This window comes from Alosa pseudoharengus, unplaced genomic scaffold, assembly GCF_046254945.1.
Source record: "Alosa pseudoharengus isolate Yale_2024_CS ecotype anadromous, Long Island Sound unplaced genomic scaffold, YU_APseudo_1.1 YU_APseudo_1.1_scf_2, whole genome shotgun sequence".
Lineage (NCBI taxonomy): Eukaryota > Metazoa > Chordata > Actinopteri > Clupeiformes > Clupeidae > Alosa > Alosa pseudoharengus.
The window spans coordinates 50,217,644-50,235,703 of record NW_027468663.1 but is presented as its reverse complement, the minus strand read 5'-3'; the positions used below and the strand labels follow the sequence as shown (position 1 = coordinate 50,235,703).

The window sequence follows — 18,060 nt, the reverse complement described above, 5'->3', positions numbered from 1 at the left end:
TATATATGTATCATACAGAGAGAGAAGGGAGAGAGACAGAGAGAGACAGAGAGAATAAGAGAGAAACCAATCTAAATGACCAATTGTCTGTCTCTGTGTAGGCACTGGATATCAGCTGATCATAATGACTCTCTCTCAGTGCACCTACTACAAGAAGAGGAGCTGAGTCCAGCGCTGTGGACTCTGCCAGGACACGGCTCCTCTCCTGGCTGGGCGGTGTCAGAGGTCACTGTCTCCTCTCCTTTTAAACACAGAGTAAGCACCTTCATCCCACCGGTACTCCTGCCTGGCTCCTCATGCTGAAATGTCTACGCTCAGTGTTGAATGGAACATGCCAACGCATATGGAAATAGCCCCCCCCCCCAGTGTTCAAATACCCACATATATGTCTGTGTTCAGTGTTCAAACCCCCACATATATGTCTGTGCTCAGTGTTCAAACACCCACATATATGTCTGTGCTCAGTGTTCAAACACCCACATATATGTCTGTGTTCAGTGTTCAAACACCCACATATATGTCTGTGCTCAGTGTTCAAACACCCACATATATGTCTGTGCTCAGTGTTCAAACACCCACATATATGTCTGAGTTCAGTATTCAAACCCCCACATGTCTGTGTTCAGTATTCAAACCCCCACATGTGTCTGTGTTCAGGTGGTTTTCCGTGCTGAGCTGAGCCCTGCCCCTGGTGCGTGGGTGCTCCTGGACGACGTGTCGGTCAGGGCTGGGGCCTGCACCCCTCCAGGCAGCTGTGACTTCGAGTCGGATCTGTGCACCTGGCTGAGTCAGGCCGAAGGGGCCCCCCACAGGCACGACTGGGTCCACACAGACGGCCATGCTCAGGGTCCTGGGTCTGACCACACAACCCACTCTCCGGACGGTGAGGCTCTCCTCCTCTCGCGCCGCTTTGGCCTCTGCGTCCCTATGGCGTCTCTATTACCAATGCAAACTTCAACTGGGTGTATTTGTGTGTGTTACTGGCTCTTCAGGAAGGTTCTTACTCAGCAAAACGCAGAATCCCAACAGTAAGGCTGAGCTGGCCTCAGAGTGGCTCCAGCCAGACGCTGACACTTGCTTTTCTCTCTGGTTTCTCACGGGTGGGAGGTATGAATGAACAACATTGTATAACACGATTTGAATTGTTGTCCACTCTCAGACAGTATATATGTATGTATATATGTACTGGCAAATATTCATATACTGTAGAATAAATCAAAAACGAGATAAGCTGAATACATTCTACATGTTAGAGTGCAGGTTAGAATGTAGAAAGTGAAAGGTTGGATAGTCTGGGTGTGAAAATGTATCTGTCATTTTAGTGACTCAGGGACACTGCGTGTGTTCACGCGCACTGTGGACAATAAGCAGGACCTGCTCTTTGAAAAGTCCCAGAGTGGACAGATGTGGAGTCAGACATCACATTCTTTACGTAGGCCTTCACATTTTCAGGTATGTTGGATCGAATTTGAAACAAGGTAGTCTTATTATTTGTTTGAATATTGGTAGAGCATGTAAAATGTACCTTTGAGTCTGTTACAAACCTCTAAACTGATTCATATCACTCATATCCCTACCATAAGTTTATTATAGAGGCAGAGTCTGGTGGTAAAGGATTCATGGCCATAGATGATATTCTGGTGACCCCAGGGCCTTGTAGAGGTGAGAAAACCGCTTAAATAACTACACTGCAATAACAGCTTATCTAATAAAAAAAAAAGTGATTGTTAATCTTATATCAAGATCAAAAAATCTAGTTGGTATTGTTTTAGTATTAAGAGACTTACCAAGCAAATTCTCGTAAAATCATTTGACTTAATTTAAGAAGAGTTTGACTTCTTTTAGGAATTCTCTTCCTGAAAACAAGCAAATTTGTCTGCTAGTGCGTCAAGCAAATGTATCCTAAAAATAAGCAAATTTGTTTGTCAGTGCATTGAGTAAATTTGTCTTCTTAAATTAAGTCAAAATGATCTTTCGAGAGAGTGCTAGGTAAGTCTCTCTAAAAACAATACCAAATAGATTTTTTGATCCAAATATAAGATTAATAACACATTTATGTTTTGCACTGCATTATAATGGAGGAGGGAATGACAGTCTTCCTTTTTGGGTTCTTTTAGTGAATGAATTAAAGTGGTTCTGATAAATGATGTATGTTTCTCCTCTATCAATTCCATTACACATTAAACAAACCTAACTGTAAATACACACGGTAAGATAAGACACTGTCAGTTCTGAGTTCCACCTTATTATTTCAGACAATGTGCCCATCCTTGATTTCGGCCCTTGCCAGTTTGAAAATGGCACATGTGACTGGCAGGATGTCAGTGATGGTCAGTTCAAATGGCAGCGGGATCGCAATGGCACTGCCACATCTAACACAGGCCCCTCTGTTGACCACACAACAGGGACTGGACTGGGTAAGAGATACAGAGAACTATCTCCACCTCCTCTCAACTCCACACAGCAGATGCAGACATGAGTTCAAAATTACACATTTCAGATACTGTATATTGTTCCAATGTGAAATCAAGGTTCAAGGTAGACATATAAAAAAAGTCATAAATAAAAGACATAAATAAAAAAGTCAGTTATAAACTTGTCTCATAGGTACAGTAGTAGCCTACCTAAGCTATGTGGAGGCTGAACCAAGGTTGTAGGCAAGACTCTTCTCTGTAAGATTTTCCAAATTCAATATGGTGCAGGGATTGCCAAGAGCCTGAGGCTAGTGTGTCATTCCCTCTGTGCTTGTGCCAGGCTGGTACATGGCTGTGGAGGCAAATGATGGTGAGCATAACAGCTATGCTGTTCTCCAGAGCCCAGCCATGGAACAGGCCAGCGCCGACTGCACCCTCCAGTTCTACTACCATATGCACGGGGAGGGTAAGCCAACCACACAGACCCTGAAGAGCTAAAACATGGCCTTGAAGTTCATATGAAATTCACATTGTCTGTCATGTTTACTTTACTTTACTGATAAGAGTCTACATTGCAGACTCTCACCTCCAAAACAGCTCCATAACTTTATTAGCAAAAAAACAGGAATGTATTGCAAGGTTGACTGTAGAACTACTGTATGCAGACACCTGTCTCTATTTGCTGTGTCTATGATAATATAAGTGCTCCATCTCTCTCAGGCATCGGGGAGCTGAGAGTTCTGCTTCAGGAAGGTTCCAGATTGACCCCATTGTTACAGATATCTGGTAACCATGGAGATGAGTGGCAGCAGGCAGAGCTGGGAGTGGGTCGGACCCCTCAGGTCTTCAAGCTGCTCTTTGAGGCCACCCGGACCTTCAGTGAACTCGGAGACATCGCTATCGATGACGTCAGTCTTCTCAACTGCACTCTGTCAGGTAGAGTTTATCAGGCTATCAAATACACCTCAGATGGCTAACAGACAGTATGCATACTGATCAACAAGCCGTGTGTGTGTGTGTGTGTGTGTGGAGAGTCCTCTGATTCTACAGAAATACTCTCCTGACATTTCTCAGCAACTGTGTCACGTAGCAATACATCATAAATGATACTTGAACAAAGCTGTGATTTGCTGCTGTCAGCACCATTGGTCATGTTCTTGTTGTTTTTTTGATTTCTCCCTTTTTTAGTGGCAGCTGACCACTGTGAGCCAGGATTTTTTACTTGCACCAACCGTGTGTGTGTGGAGCCCAGCAGAGTGTGTGATTTCACTGATGACTGTGGAGACAGAAGTGATGAGGGTCAATGTGGTAAGATGAGTAAATGTTATGCTTAGGCCAGAGTTTAGGATTTCTCAATGAATTACCATGAAAACACTGTAGTGTTTTATAAGTGGTCACACCCTTCCAAAACTTGGACGTCAGCAAAATAAGTGTTTTGAAATCATTTGGAAACAGTCTTTGTCACTCTTTGTGCCAGTAAATTTCATGGCTCCGGTTCTCCGAAACGGCAAATTAAGCTGACACGACACACAGGTGTCCACCTCATGTGTCCATCTCATGTGGTCATGAAAAAAAGCTGTTCAAGTTGATCGCCGGCCTGCTCCCTACACAGCCCCTGTGAAAGCTGACTCAACTGAGAGTACTCACTGCACTTCCTTTGTGGCCAGAATCCAAGGGCTACGCCGAGCACTGCAGCTTTGAACAGGGCCTGTGCTCGTGGGAGAGTGGCGCCGGGGTTCCACATGGGTCCAGGTGGACCCGGCGGAGAGGCGAGTCCGCCTGGCCCGCTGGTCGTGGCCCGCCGAGGGACCACACGCGCAACACTGCCGCAGGTAGATGGAGTACCATGCAACTCAACAATCTGGTCAATGCAACACAGTTGGTTCATGCATTTCATTGCAATTCAACAAATTCTCACACGGTGCATATGTGTTGCTTCCTCCAGGGTATTATATTGTACCTGGTTATCCACTCTTGCAAGGGCAAACATCAGAAGTTCTCTCCAGCACCCTCCTGCCTAGCTCAAACTGCACAGTAGGTTATTTACATTCTCTCTCAGTCAGTACCCTGCCACACCTCCATGCAGTGCTAGTGCTGTCAGTCTTGAGCTCCAGCGTTCCCTCACAGTGCATGTGTTTCTCTGAGCCAGTGCCCCCTCTCCCTACACAGGTGCGCTTCTTCCACTACGCCCAGGGAGGAGGCCCCCAGGGCAGGCTGACGGCGCGCCTGCGGGTGGAGCAGACAGGCAGCTCCGATCGGGTGCTCTGGAGTGACAACGGCACTCAGGCCTTCCGCTGGCGCAGGGCAGCGGCCAGTTTCTCTTCCTCAGGCCGCAGCAAGGTCAGTGGGAAATCCACATGTCCCCATGAGGAAGGTCATAGTCATAGGCATAGGCATACAGCTTTGGTGACCTGAGGTGACACTTTCATATGAAAGAAATCTGGATCATAAAGCTCTGCATTGTGACAAGTTGATATTTACTCCATGTTTTAACTAACTGATTAGGAAAGATTATGAATTGATCCATGACTACTGTAAGTGAAGCAATATATAGTAGTAGTGCTGCAGTTAGTAGTAGCAGTAGTAGCAGTAGTAGTAGTAGTAGTAGTAGTAGTAGTAGTAGTAGTAGTAGCAGTATATCAGTAGCAGTAGTAGCAGTAGCAGTAGTAGCAATAGCAGTATATCAGTAGCAGTAGTAGCAGTAGTAGTAGTAGTAGTAGTAGTAGTAGCAGTAGTATCAGTAGCAGTAGTAGCAGTAGCAGTAGCAGTAGCAGTAGCAGCAGTAGTAGTAGTAGTAGTAGTAGCAGTAGTATCAGTAGCAGTAGTAGGTGTAGTAGTAGTAGTGGACTAGTACATCTTTGTCTTTCCCTTCCCTGTGTCCTCCAGCATTGTTGCAGAACATGTTTGATTAAAAACTCAGCATTTCAGTGCCTGAAGCAACAATTTCATTTGTAGATGTTATTCAAGATTAGGGTAGCAGCAACTGCTTGTGTTACAGTCTTTAATCGAATGTTTAATCTCGGCTAAGATCTTCCCACAGCGCAGTGCTTCCCCCTCTAACATGGTTTGACAACAATAACAAAAGCTTATGATTCAGTGATGCCTGTGGCTACTGACAATATCCAAATTATTTTTAATGTTTGTCTGTAACTCTCTCTCTCTCTCTCTCTGTCTGTCTGTCTGTCTGTCTCTCTTTCATATGTATGTTTGCATTTCAGATCATCTTCCAATTTGTGGAGAATGGAGAAAGAGCCGGAGGACAGGTGGCATTGGACGACATCACCTTTTCTCCAGAGTGTGAGCATGACCCAGACAACAGCCAGCTGCCAACCACACCAGTCATATGTGGGGTGAGGGTGTACATAAAGGCATAATGCTTAATGCATAGTGTGTGTGTGTGTCTGTGTGTGTGTGTGTGTGTGTGTGTGTGTGTGTGTGTGTGTGTGTGGTGGGTTTTGGTTTGGTGCAGAGGAGTGAGTGAACTGTGTTGTTGACGCAGGCTGAGGAGTTTTACTGTTGGCGATCAGAGGGTGAGAAGTGTATCCCTGCCAACACCCAGTGCGACTACCGCTTAGACTGCCCCCTAGGGGAGGATGAGGAGACATGTGGTATGTCATATTTACTCTAGACGGAACTAAAAAATGCTGATGGATATGTATTCACAGCAACTTGAGTTCTGTTGACTTCCTGTGTTTACATTTTTGTATGGCACTGTGTGTGTACTCTACTGTGAATGGAATGGTACGCAATCTTCTCAACCCCTCAGCCTCTGATGCGTTCTACTTCCAGGTCCATGCTCTTTTGAATCTGGCCACTGCCGCTGGCAGGATATTAGCCAGGGGGCTAACAAGTGGCATCTACAGAGGGCGAGTGAGGACACTGACCCTCCTGTAGACCACACCACAGGCTCAGGTGAACACAACACAACACAACGCAATGCAACACAATGCATCAGAGCTAAACAGTAGGGAACTATACAACACAGTCCATGTGGCTGTTGGTTAGTATTCTCATACTGTATAAGAAATGTATTTTTGTTATAAGCCTGCAATCAAACCTCAACACATTGTGTGCAAACCACTATGGAAATGCCTTCAAGAAAGCAAAACATGAAAACCCATAGTTGGATTTGGAACGCACGTGTCTTGAAAACCCTGAAAATGGTCTGATGCTGATGTTGTCCTCTCTCTTCCCAGGACACTTCATGCGAGTGAGCTCCAGCCAGGCGCGGCAGGGCCAGAAGTCCCTCCTCCAGAGCCCCCCTCTCCCGGCAGCCTCCCCTTACTGCCAGCTCTGGTGAGGGCCTCAGTACTGAGCGTCTGACATGCTTATCAACGACTGGATATGGCAATATTAAAGAAACACTATGCTATTGTTTATTAGCTACTGTAAAAAATATGTCTTTAAACTCATTTTCATGACACTGACTGACTTATAATAAAGAGAAGGGAATGTAATTTAGGAATGTAAATTTGGTGTACCGTGCAGAGACTTGACCCTGTTTGTCACTTTTTGATGCATTGGGTACCGTAGCCCCAGAGACTTTTTAAGGGAGCAGATAAATCATTAACGGGAAGACGAGTGGGGGTCTATGAGGGGAATCCATATTTTCAATCCATTCATCTTACCATTTGTGAGATTTTGGGATTTTGTGTAAATCAGTGGCCGTATTTCACCTTTTTTTCCTCAGACTTTGTTTTTCTTTGTTTTTGCAGTCGTTTTTGGCATTAACCTCAGTGCTTTTTCTGCCGGTGGTTAGACTGGTTCTGCATTGTGTGCGTGAGTGTTATCTCAGGGGAGGAAGTGCTGGGAAGTGTTGAGACATTCACTGTGGTTTACCGCTCTGTGACTCAGCTTTCACTTCCACATGGGCGGCTGGAGTCCAAGCACCCTCAGCGTGTCACTGCAGAGCGCACAGGGTCAAAGATTGCACCTGTGGTCACGCTCCAAGAACAGCTCTGCACCCTGGAGCCTGGAGCACGTACCTCTGGGCAAACAGCAGCAAGACTACACGGTGTGTGTGTGTGTGTGTGTGTGTGTGTGTGTGTGTGTGTGTGTGTGTGTCTGTGTGTGTGTGTGTGTGCGTGTGTGTGTGTGTGTGTGTGTGTGTGTGTGTGTGTGTGTGTGTGTCTGTGTCTGTGTGTGTGTGTGAGTGTGTGTGTGTGTGTGTGATTGTGTCTGTGTGTGTCTCTGTGTGTGTATGTGTGTGAAACAAGGTGGTTTGACTGCAGGCTGCACGATAGGCATAGCTACAGTACACTCTGCATACATAAGCATTCCTTTCATGCAAAATGCCCAATTTTATTTATGTTACTCCAGAAGTAATTGTATCTCATGGCTGTTTTATGTAGATTGTCTTCAGTAATGAGGTCACAGCGACCCAGAGCTCCACTCTCAGTGGCAGTTCCGTTGCCCTGGATGACATCTCGTTTCACAACTGTGAGACATTATACCAGCCACCAGGTGGGAGCATTGGTGCATCATTTCAATTTCTTTCCACTGTGTGTGTGTGTGTGTGTGTGTGTGTGTGTGTATAGATGTGTGTGTGTGTGTATGTGTGTGTGTGTGTGTGTGTGTGTGTGTGTGTGTGTGTGTGTGTGTGTATGTAAAGGGAAAAGGAGAGAGAGAAAGAGAGAGACTGCTGATGCTGTTAAAAGGTTCTTGGTTTGCTTGGTATTTGTATGATTAAGCAGTGTTTTTAGGGATATTGATCTGATTGCATCTCTTTGCTAATTCAGCCTAATCCATCTCGTCCATCTCTCCTGCAGATCTGACTGATCTCAGCTGTTCCTTCGACCAAGGCTTGTGTGCATGGGTTCAAGGCGCAGCAGATGATCTGGACTGGCAGAGAAGATCTGGACCAACAGACACCACCAACACGGGCCCAGGAGGCGACCACACCAGTGGCCAAGGTTGGCATTGATGCCAGACAGCCAGCTTCTCAACCAGCTTGTGTATTAGACTGTAATCCTCAGCTAATACTAATGTGTTTATATACCTGAATACAGTACTTTTGTGGAGGCTAAATGCAAGTAAGGACAGTTTTTCCAATTTCAGAAATAGAGGTTATCCACCCTTTATTAGAGTTTATCCACCCCCCAAAAGAGTTTAACAATGCACTGCAACTTTTAACATTCAAAAATCACACTGTATTATCCACATTCACAATATGTACACTCATCAACACTCTAGGAACCATTTAATACCACTGGTATTGTTATAAACATTGGACAATAACCTCCACCATCATCAAACATGTTCTGAATGCCTTTTTAAAAAATCTGATACCGCATGGCGCAGTCCACCTTGCCCTGATCACAGAATTCATAGTCTACCCACCTCTTATTTTACCACTACACCCCTGCCTATCTCACAGGGCACTATGTGTACCTGGAGAGCTCACACCCCAGCAAGCCTGGAGATATGGCTCAGTTGAATTCTCCTTTGGTTCCCCCTGTTGGTCAGTATGGCTACTGTCTCACGGTGTGGTACCACATGTTTGGAGCAACAGTGGGTTCTCTGAAGGTCTTTGTGAAGAATATTGAAACTGGAGCAAAAACGCTGGTGAGTTTCCACAGTGATACACACCAGACCATCATTCAGTGTTTGACCTTTTGACCTTATTACTTTACATCCTGCCAATCGGACCAGGTATGGGAGAAGAAACAATCTCAAAGTGACCTGTGGCAGGCCATGCGCCATCATGTGGTCGCAGAGGAGGTCCACCAGATCGTTCTGGAGGCGTCAGTTGGAGGGGAGGCAGGGGACATTGCCGTTGACGACATCGTATTCACCCCAGGAACCTGTCCATTATCAGGTGCTGCCTCCACAATACACCAAATGAACACAACCACAGGGTGATGGACGCTTGGTAGCAGCTCTACCATTTGATCCTGATCCACTGCCACTGTTAAGAGTATTATATGTGATGCATGACAAATGGTGGCATTTAATTAAATGTTCACAGTAGGCTCAGTAGGTGACGTAGATCACGTAGTTGTGGATCAGGGCGTCATTTAATGAAGAGGTGCCGTTTTTGTCTGATTTATGCCACCGCAGGCCTATGTGACTTTGAGGAGGGAGACTGTAACTGGACCCAGCTGGCAGATGATGACTTTGACTGGGTCCGAGGTTCTGGCCCGACGCCCACCGCCCAAACCGGGCCCAGCGTGGACCACTCCACCAACACAGACACCGGACACTATTACTACTTGGAGTCGTCCAATCAGCTGCCTGCCAGCAGAGCCAAAATGGCCTCCTCTGCCTTTCCCTCAGGTAAGAGCGGCCAGAGGCTGGTTTCTTTGTGGTGTGAGTCTCTCAGAGCAGAGAGGAACAAAGAAGCCATTGAGGAATATCTGGCAGAGGTGAAGGAAATTCCTTCGCTCTCTTGCCTTCACAATAGGCACGGGAGCCAGAATTTCTTTTCCGCTGTTTGCCTGAAATGTGAGCCAACATTTGACCTAGTTCTGTTTCCTGTGGCGAAAACATGAATTATTGACCGTCCGACATCTGATTTTTACATTACAGGCCAGGGCAAGTGCTTGCAGTTCTGGTATCACATGTTCGGCCAGGGGATGGGGACGCTGAATGTGTACCAGCAGCCGGCGGAGGGGGAGGCTGTGCTCGTCTTCTCCCGTGCAGGGAACATGGGGGAGCTTTGGAGGTTGGCGCAGGCCCCGCTGCAGGCCACTCAGAGCACAGGGAGCTATAGAGTGAGTGCCCCAACCACCCACCGTACACCATCGCCCAGTTAGAAACATGACATAATCACATGCCACCACCACGGTGACAAAGAGACAGCCTAGGAGTCAGGCTAGTCGGTCGAGCGTGAGGAATTTCGCTGAGGAGTCTGGGAGGCTAGGGCAGGCACATTCCATGTCACTGACACAGGCCACTTCCTGGCACGGGAGGTGACCATGCTGATGGGCAGTGTTGTGTTGTATTGTGTGGCAGATTGTTGTGGAGGGTGTCAGAGGGCAAAGCGAGCAGGGGGACATGGCCATCGATGACGTGCTGGTGACAGACGCACCCTGCCCTCCGGGGGGACACTGTGACTTCGAGCTGAACACGTGCGGTTGGACCAATTTGTACGGAGTGGACGACACGGACTGGCTTCGAGGTCAGGGGCTCAACCCGAGCCTGAACACAGGCCCTAGTGTGGACCACACCACCAACTCCTCTATCGGTCAGTGCACAGTCCCTCAATCTCGATGTCAATGAAACCACCACGTATGCCTAAAACATAAAATGTGTTTAAATGTGGCAATGTTTCTTGTTCATTTGCGTGCGATTAGTTTTTTTAATGGGTTTAATTAGCAAGATGATTAACATGAGATGTGTTTAAAGGTGCTCTAAGCGATGCTGGAACAGTTTGTTATGTTTTCATGGGCTAGGTTTGCTAGGTTTTTGTTGCCGTTTTTGGCACAGACAGCTAGCGGTTGGTTAGGTGATGTTTGCAGTAAGTGACATAAAATGTTTTAGCCTAAAAAACGCATGGCATCGCTTAGAGAACCTTTAATTAAAACATAATTCTGTCCACTCTGTCTTTGTTGTTTTACGGTAATAAATGAATGGGCTTATTATATTGCCCCAGGTTATTACATGTATGTGGACACTTCGGCGGGAATGTGGGGAGAGACAGCCATGCTGTTCAGCGACGTACTGCTCCCAGCCAGAGGGGGACACTGTCTCACATTCTGGTTCCATATGTTTGGCCAGAATGTTGGCACTCTCAGCCTGTGGACCACAAATAAGTAAGGAATTATTTGAAAGAATAGTAGACATGAGCTAAGTGCATGGCATAAAGAACTTTCTGTTGCCCTTTGCTATCATGGTGAAATCTGACCCCCCCCCCCCCCTCTCCTCTTCTTCTCTAAGACCTGGGCCCAGTGAATATGACAATGGACGCTTACTCTGGACAGCATCGGGTAATCAGGGGGCTGTGTGGTCAGAAGACAGCGTGTTTGTGGAGTCTGATAAACCCTCTTGGGTAAAGAACTTTTGTCTTATTGTCCCGATACAGACTAAAAATACAACTGCAAGTAGATTATAATGTTTCAGTTTCAGTTGCTGCCAATATGTGTGGTTTGAGTATTAGTAAGAAATTCATTTTTAACACAAAATAAGATGAAAGATGATTACTTAAAATATGTCAAGGTGTTAGCTATGCATGTTAGAATGTAATAATGTACAGTATGGCTCTTTTCAGTGTCTTGTTTATAACGTTTTGTGAAGAATGAGAGTCCATCATTTTTGTCTGTGTAGTTTATGTTCCTGTATCAGAAGGGAGAGTTTCCCTCTGGAGATGTTGCCTTGGATGACATTCAACTCTCGCCAGGCCTCTGTTACCCCGTTAGCCCCACAGAGCCTCCCTCCAATAATGGTGTGTATCAGCCCATGCATGCAACACTAGCCAAAGCCTATGAATCTGTACAAAAGTCTCCAAAGATAGAATGTTTACATTCATATTGTTTATTTGTTTCTCTCTAAGAAAAACTTTTCATGCAAAAACTGCTCTTTTAAAGCAATTGGGAGCCGTAAGACAACAGAGTTTGTGTTCTCACTCCTCCTGATATTACATCTCATAACTTTCATATACTTCACTATATATCCAGTGTTCCAAATGTCCATCTTTGTTTTCGCCCAAGCATGCTGTAACATGTCCCGTTTTTTCTCTAGATTCCGTATTTATTGCGACTGGAGTGGTTATCACACTGTTGGTGATTGTAACAGCGATTGTTGTTATCTATATGCTACGCAGGAGGCATCCAGCTGAGTGAGTATGCCAGCAGTTGCATGGAATAATGGAAGCCCTAAACTGCTTTCAGTTTGCTTTTTCATTTTGGCCCTGATTTTGTGTGTGATTAAGATATATTACTTTGTTTTCTTGAGATCTTGACTTACTTGTTTATATCATTCAATTGTTTCATGTCAATTCATTAAGTGTCTCAGGTACAGTTGCATAAATTCATGATTTGACAATTCTGTGATATTACATTACATTACATTACATTACATTACATTACATTTGTCTGACGCATTTTTAACCAAAGCGACTAACAACATGGTAACAGCTAAGTTTCAAAGCAATTCTCTCAACAATTTTAGGACAATTTAAAAACGGTAGAGTACAGTAAGAATAAGTGCATCAGTGAGTGCTGTTTTTAAACAGTTGAGTGTCAGTTCAAGACGGCTAGCATCAGCAAGACTTAGTACGTGGTACGTACATAGTAAGTAGTGCTATGAGAGGAGATGTTCTCTAAAGAGCTGGGTCTTTTGAAAATGGAGAGGGATGTCCCTGCCCTTGTAGGAACTGGTAGCGTGTTCCACCAACGAGGAACAACAGATGAGAAAAGTTTGGATTGGTTTGGATCGCTTACCTTGCTGGAGGAAATATCCATGTCAGAGTTGACCCAGCAAAGGACCAGCCACATGGCATGGTTTACTTTTTGGATGAAAATCATCAAATATGCTACAGGGCTTGTTTTCTCTGTATGTGGCCCTGATTTGAGCCATACAAAACATTCATCAGAAACCCAGTCTCCCATGGGCTCTATGCCAAGCTGATAGTCCACAATGATAGTCAGCAGTATAGTCTACCACAAAATCAAGATCATGATGCTCCGCTGGTAGTGCTTGCAAGCTGTCTCCTTCGTTAAGTATAAGTATACTCTTTTGTTTTCGTGAGGGAAATTTGGTCTCTGCATTTATCCCAATCCGTGAATTAGTGAAACACACTCAGCACACAGTGAACACACAGTGAGGTGAAGCACACACTAATCCCGGCGCAGTAAGCTGCCTGCAACAACAACGGCGCTTGGGGAGCAGTGAGGGGTTAGGTGCCTTGCTCAAGGGCACTTCAGCCGTGCCGGCAACCCACCGGTTACAAGTCCGAAGCACTGACCAGTAGGCCACGGATGCCCCAGTATCCAAAGTATCGCTTTCCTAAGATATTAAATTGATTATGTCATTCTGTCAAGAAAACAATGTTTTGATATCATGTGATAATGATGAATAAGTTGACATCTTAAGAAAACATGGGTCAAAAGTAAATGTAAACTGATGGCATATTAGAGCCTCAAAATATGGGATGGGTTGGTGTCAGTTATGTTGATAGACTGGCTGATTCAAATCCGTCCAGTATGACATCTGAATGAATGTTCTGTGAATGTCTATTTTTGTCTAAATTGCTATTTAAAAGTGTTCATTGCCTTTGTAGTGCAGCCATTATTGACAATGACATATTGGATCAGCAATTCAGCAATTCAGCTGCTGACTTCTATGGCAGCACATTACATGTAAGTACAATGTTGCTGCATTTCCATATGTACTGTGTGTGGTGTCTGAGAAATATTTATTTGCAATCAGCTGAATGTCCAGGAAACTGCCCTTTATGCTAGATTTACTAGATTGTTAGTTCTAGAACTGCTGCGCTCATTGAAAGTTAATGATGGCTCTGACTGGTGAAATTACCTCTTTGCCATTGTCTTTCTATAGGGCTCAGACGCTGGTGATGGACTTTCCATGTCTAACAAGTCATATAATCTTTCAGAAGATTCAACAGAAGTTGCAAATTGTGTATCCCTGGCTTAAAAATGCACAACAAACACAATGTATTTAAATATTGATCAAATGGTGTATTGTATTTTGTTTTCTGTTGATTATTCTTTGAACTCTGAATCAAGCCATATGTAAGATCCTTTGTAGACTTTACACAGTATTAACACTCTGCTAATTGTGCAGTATGGTCAGTTACAATTATATCAACACTTATTTAAAAGCAGTCCAAAGTGGTCTTCCTAATTCCTGCTCCACACATGAAAAGACTAGGCTAGATACATACACTAGAGTAGAGCAGATCATGCTTTCAACAGACTCTGTAAATGGGTAATAATTTATGAGGAGAGTCTGCATCATATATTTCTTTAATTGCGCTATTGTTCAGTGTCCTTTCATACTCCCAACAAGCAAACTGGCCCACTGGTCCGGTCTGAGGACAGATGTTAATGGGAAGCATACATGCACGCACAGATGAATGCTTTCCTCTAGCCAAATCTGAGAAGGCAAAGGGTCTGGATGGGCCAAGTCAGTCCATTTCAGGATTCACCAAATCTGCCTTTTTTGTCTGAGCAATTACCACAGGCTTTTCTCCTTCCTCTCCGGCCATATTCATGCTCCCAGAGCTCTCAACAGCCTCATTAGTCACTACAGTATTTACAGTTTGGACCTCAGGCTTTGACTTCCAAAAGCTTTTCATCAACGGCAGTAATGACAGGAGCTCCCCACACCAATGCACTGGCATAGACATCTGTAAAAGCACAGTGTTTTTTTCCCCTGCATACCGATGGTTGGTATTCATGTCCTCCTATCGCTTGCGGAGGCGGCGTCCTGCCCTGCCGTCTCTGAAATATGAGCAGGTGAGAGCTGAACCCCTGGGAGTGCGTGCTGGTGGGTGCTCGTGAGGTGAATGCAGGATGGAGAACGGTGGCTGGAGAGGAAGCTCTCCAGCAGTGATTTAGAGCACCCAAGGAGTGGTTCGCAAGGTTCAACTTCTCCTAGTGTCGGCAGAACACCTCTGAACCACACATGCAAAGACTGATGTGTGGCAGTGATCAATATAAAGTTATAGACACCTGCTAAAAAAATGTGTTTAATTAAATATTTGTATTATTCTATGTATGTGTGTGTGTGTGTGTGTGTGTGTGTGTGTGTTGGGGGAGGGGTTGAAATATGTCTACGTGTGTGTGTGTGTGTGTGTGAGTGTCCTTAAAAGTAGTGGTGTGATGTACTTAAAATGCAGAGAGTCGCCATATCTCCATTCTCCTACATGATCATTCAAATCAAGCCCAGAATGCAGTTGCTGGAATTTGGTTTAATTTTGGTTTCAATATTGCGTGATGGGTGGTGAAAATCTGCAGTCACATGATGGCTCTTCTTGGTCATTGAAATATCATTTGTAAGTGCATGCCGGTGCATGCAAGTGCGGTTGACAATATCATCCCACAGAGTATCTTAGAACCTCTCCTGTCTTTATGCAGTATGACGTTAACACAACCATCTGATGACATCTGACAGATTTTTTTTCTCCAAGGTTTTATTTATTTATTCAATTATCTCAGAAATCATTAGTGAAAACTCTTTTATATTCACCCTTGATGGATAGGCAAGGTTATTCACAAATGCTAATTCCCCATAATGTAAGTCAAATGGGTCTGTGGAAATCAAATTAAGAGGTACATCAAAAGGTTTCCTCTCATTACCCATTAGGAGTGCAGGGCTTTGCGGTTTGGGGTACTGTAACCTTATGGGATAAACCAAGACTGATGAGTTGTGATGTTTGAGGCACTGTTGCTAGAGAGAGAGAGAGAGAGGCTTAATGATTTTGCGTGCTCCTCCTCTCTGTGGAGGCTGATAGTGTGCGAAGGCCAGGGGGCCCACCTAAACAGTTCTCCTCAGAGCACCAGCCCCCATCTGCTTTACAGTCTAATCACAAATTGAAGATGCCATGCTGCTGTAAACAAAGGCAATATATGGTTCTCATTAGTGTGTAAATTACTATAAGTGGGTCAGAAGGCAAACATGCAATGCTGTATCTTCATTGCAATTTTTAGCACATAGTATATTAATCATACCAAAGGCATTACAAAGGCATAATAAATGTTTAATTAGTTTATATCACTAGTGTTAAATTCAGAATTGCTACTGGAGGAGAAACATAGTAGCACGGTGACTGTATTTTTCATACAGTCTGCATGTTCTGAAGAGGTCCATTTGTATTACATTTAGCATGTGTTGCATGTTTTTGTTACTTAAGTCAGCATTCAGACTATACTGGTTATGGATGCAGCTAGGGTGACAGTACGGTGATAGCTTTGGTTCCCATGGACAAAAAGGACCGTTCAGATTGAATCCATACTCTCTAAATGACTACATGTGTGTGATGGTGAGTGGATATTCATATTTGGCTATAACAACAGCAAGTTCAACCATTTTTTTCTCCTTATTTTCCGGGAGTTAGTCCCATTTATTAATTTCAGATGCCAGTTCCACATTTGACTGGAGCTAGGGTCTGGAATTATTCCTTAGCCACGCACCATCAGTTTTGTATTTCTATCCAAGTTCAGCTCTGTTCTCCATTCACCAAATAGTATTTGGCTTCAAAGAGCACATGTGTGGGATTAATATACCATCATGTCATGTCAATGGGCACTCTCAGCTGACTTCTCTTTACCCTGCTTTTCCCCTCCACTGGTTCCTGTATACCCCCCCCCCCTCTCCCTCCCTCTCCTTTTTTCGTCTTCATGGCACGCTGTTGTGGTTTGGTTTGATTCCCATCGCTAGCTAAACCATGCAGCAGAAGATCTAGAGCATGTTTGTGCATTTGGAAGATCTAGAGCATGTTTGTGCATTGGGAAGACACAAACAGTGCTTTGGTCCTTGTTCTGATCCAGCAATGTTGTAGATCTACACAGAGTTCATGCTAATCTGATGAGGAATAAAAAAGGAATAGGGGTAATCTGCTAATGTTTTTGTCTCGGTCCCCTTTTTCCTCCCGACGCCAGTAATGTCTTGTGTGTTTGGCAGTGAGTAAAACATCCCCAGAGGATAATGAATACATGTGAAAGAGAATGTGAATTAGGAATATATGACATTATACTCCCCAACTGTGATGCTTTATCAAGCTGTGGTGCTGGAGTCTTTCGGATGAGAGAAACCATGAGTTCTTTCAAACTAAAATGAAGCTTTTTTTTTTATTTATGGTTAGTACAATGGGCACGACATCATTCTTCCTTCAGACACAGTAGCAGCGGGCCTCTCCTTCCCCAAACCTTGTTAAATGTCTCCTGGGACCTCCTGTGCTATGAATATATATTGAGATAGTTTTAAAATATGGCATCAAGAATAGCTCTATGTTTGGTCCCACAATTACTTTATGCAAAGGCTTGAAAAGCAACATCCTTATAGATTTTTCATGGTCTAAATGATCCCAGCACTTTTTTTCTTTAATATTTATGTCTTTTCATATAATGAACTCTTCAATTGAGATAAAAGCATGGTAGTAGGTTAGTGAAGTAAGTAGCTTATTGAAGGTGAACAATTGAGGTTAGCATATTTCTTCATCGTTCTGTTATTTGAAATGTACGGACTCTCTCAGACATGTGAGACATATCACACCCACACTTCTCACAGGAACTACTGTCTTCACAGGTGAACCAATTCATAAATACATCTCTCTCTCTCTCTCTCCCACACACACACACACCTCACATATCAAAGCAGTGATTGTAATGTTACTCACAAAAATAATGCAATAAAATAAACTGCCATATTAATTAATTTGTGAGGTCATCATGACGTATGATTAATATGTGCATGTGCATTATTGAGAAATTCCAGTGGAGTGGTCGTTAGCCTCATGTTCAGGAAGTTGAGATTTGTTTTCATATGTGAACTGTGGTTGGAGTACCTACTATTTAACAGCATGTTGACATCTAAAAGAGTACATTCCTGCAAGATTCAAAACCCAAGGGTAGAAAAATGCAACATTACTGCCTCCATTTCATTACAGTAGTTTGCCCACAGACCTGACATAACTAATGTCAGGAAGACATATTTCCTTGCTTATTTCAGAGATATCAATTGCTCA

The 18,060-nt window shown here is 44.2% G+C and overlaps 1 protein-coding gene and 1 long non-coding RNA gene across 2 annotated transcripts; both read left to right on the top strand.

Annotated features, from left to right (window-relative positions):
• Positions 1-999: 999 nt before the first annotated feature.
• On the top strand, positions 1,000-1,641 carry LOC143135373 (uncharacterized). Its single transcript, XR_012988920.1, has 3 exons — positions 1,000-1,107; positions 1,323-1,452; positions 1,584-1,641. It is a non-coding gene; the product is annotated as an uncharacterized LOC143135373 (long non-coding RNA).
• Positions 1,642-2,332: 691 nt separating this feature from the next.
• LOC143133569 (MAM and LDL-receptor class A domain-containing protein 1) lies at positions 2,333-14,218 on the top strand. The gene is made up of 20 exons (XM_076293322.1): positions 2,333-2,417; positions 2,755-2,880; positions 3,135-3,350; positions 3,603-3,722; positions 4,564-4,788; positions 6,204-6,326; positions 6,611-6,710; positions 7,269-7,294; positions 8,183-8,326; positions 8,791-8,978; positions 9,066-9,231; positions 9,474-9,689; positions 9,942-10,126; positions 10,368-10,599; positions 11,008-11,167; positions 11,292-11,403; positions 11,679-11,796; positions 12,093-12,189; positions 13,633-13,711; positions 13,911-14,218. Exons 2-20 carry the CDS (start codon positions 2,763-2,765, stop codon positions 14,004-14,006), a joined length of 2,721 nt encoding a protein of 906 aa, XP_076149437.1. The 5' UTR covers positions 2,333-2,417; positions 2,755-2,762; the 3' UTR covers positions 14,007-14,218.
• Positions 14,219-18,060: the final 3,842 nt, after the last annotated feature.

Excerpts from the sequence above, each read along its gene's own strand:
- LOC143133569 (XM_076293322.1), top strand. The coding sequence starts at position 2,763 with ATGGCTGTGGAGGCAAATGATGGTGAGCATAACAGCTATGCTGTTCTC. Across the intron at positions 6,711-7,268 it reads TCCCCTTACTGCCAGCTCTG|CTTTCACTTCCACATGGGCG; the intron begins GTGAGGGCCTCA and ends TCTGTGACTCAG. Across the intron at positions 12,190-13,632 it reads CGCAGGAGGCATCCAGCTGA|TGCAGCCATTATTGACAATG; the intron begins GTGAGTATGCCA and ends TTGCCTTTGTAG.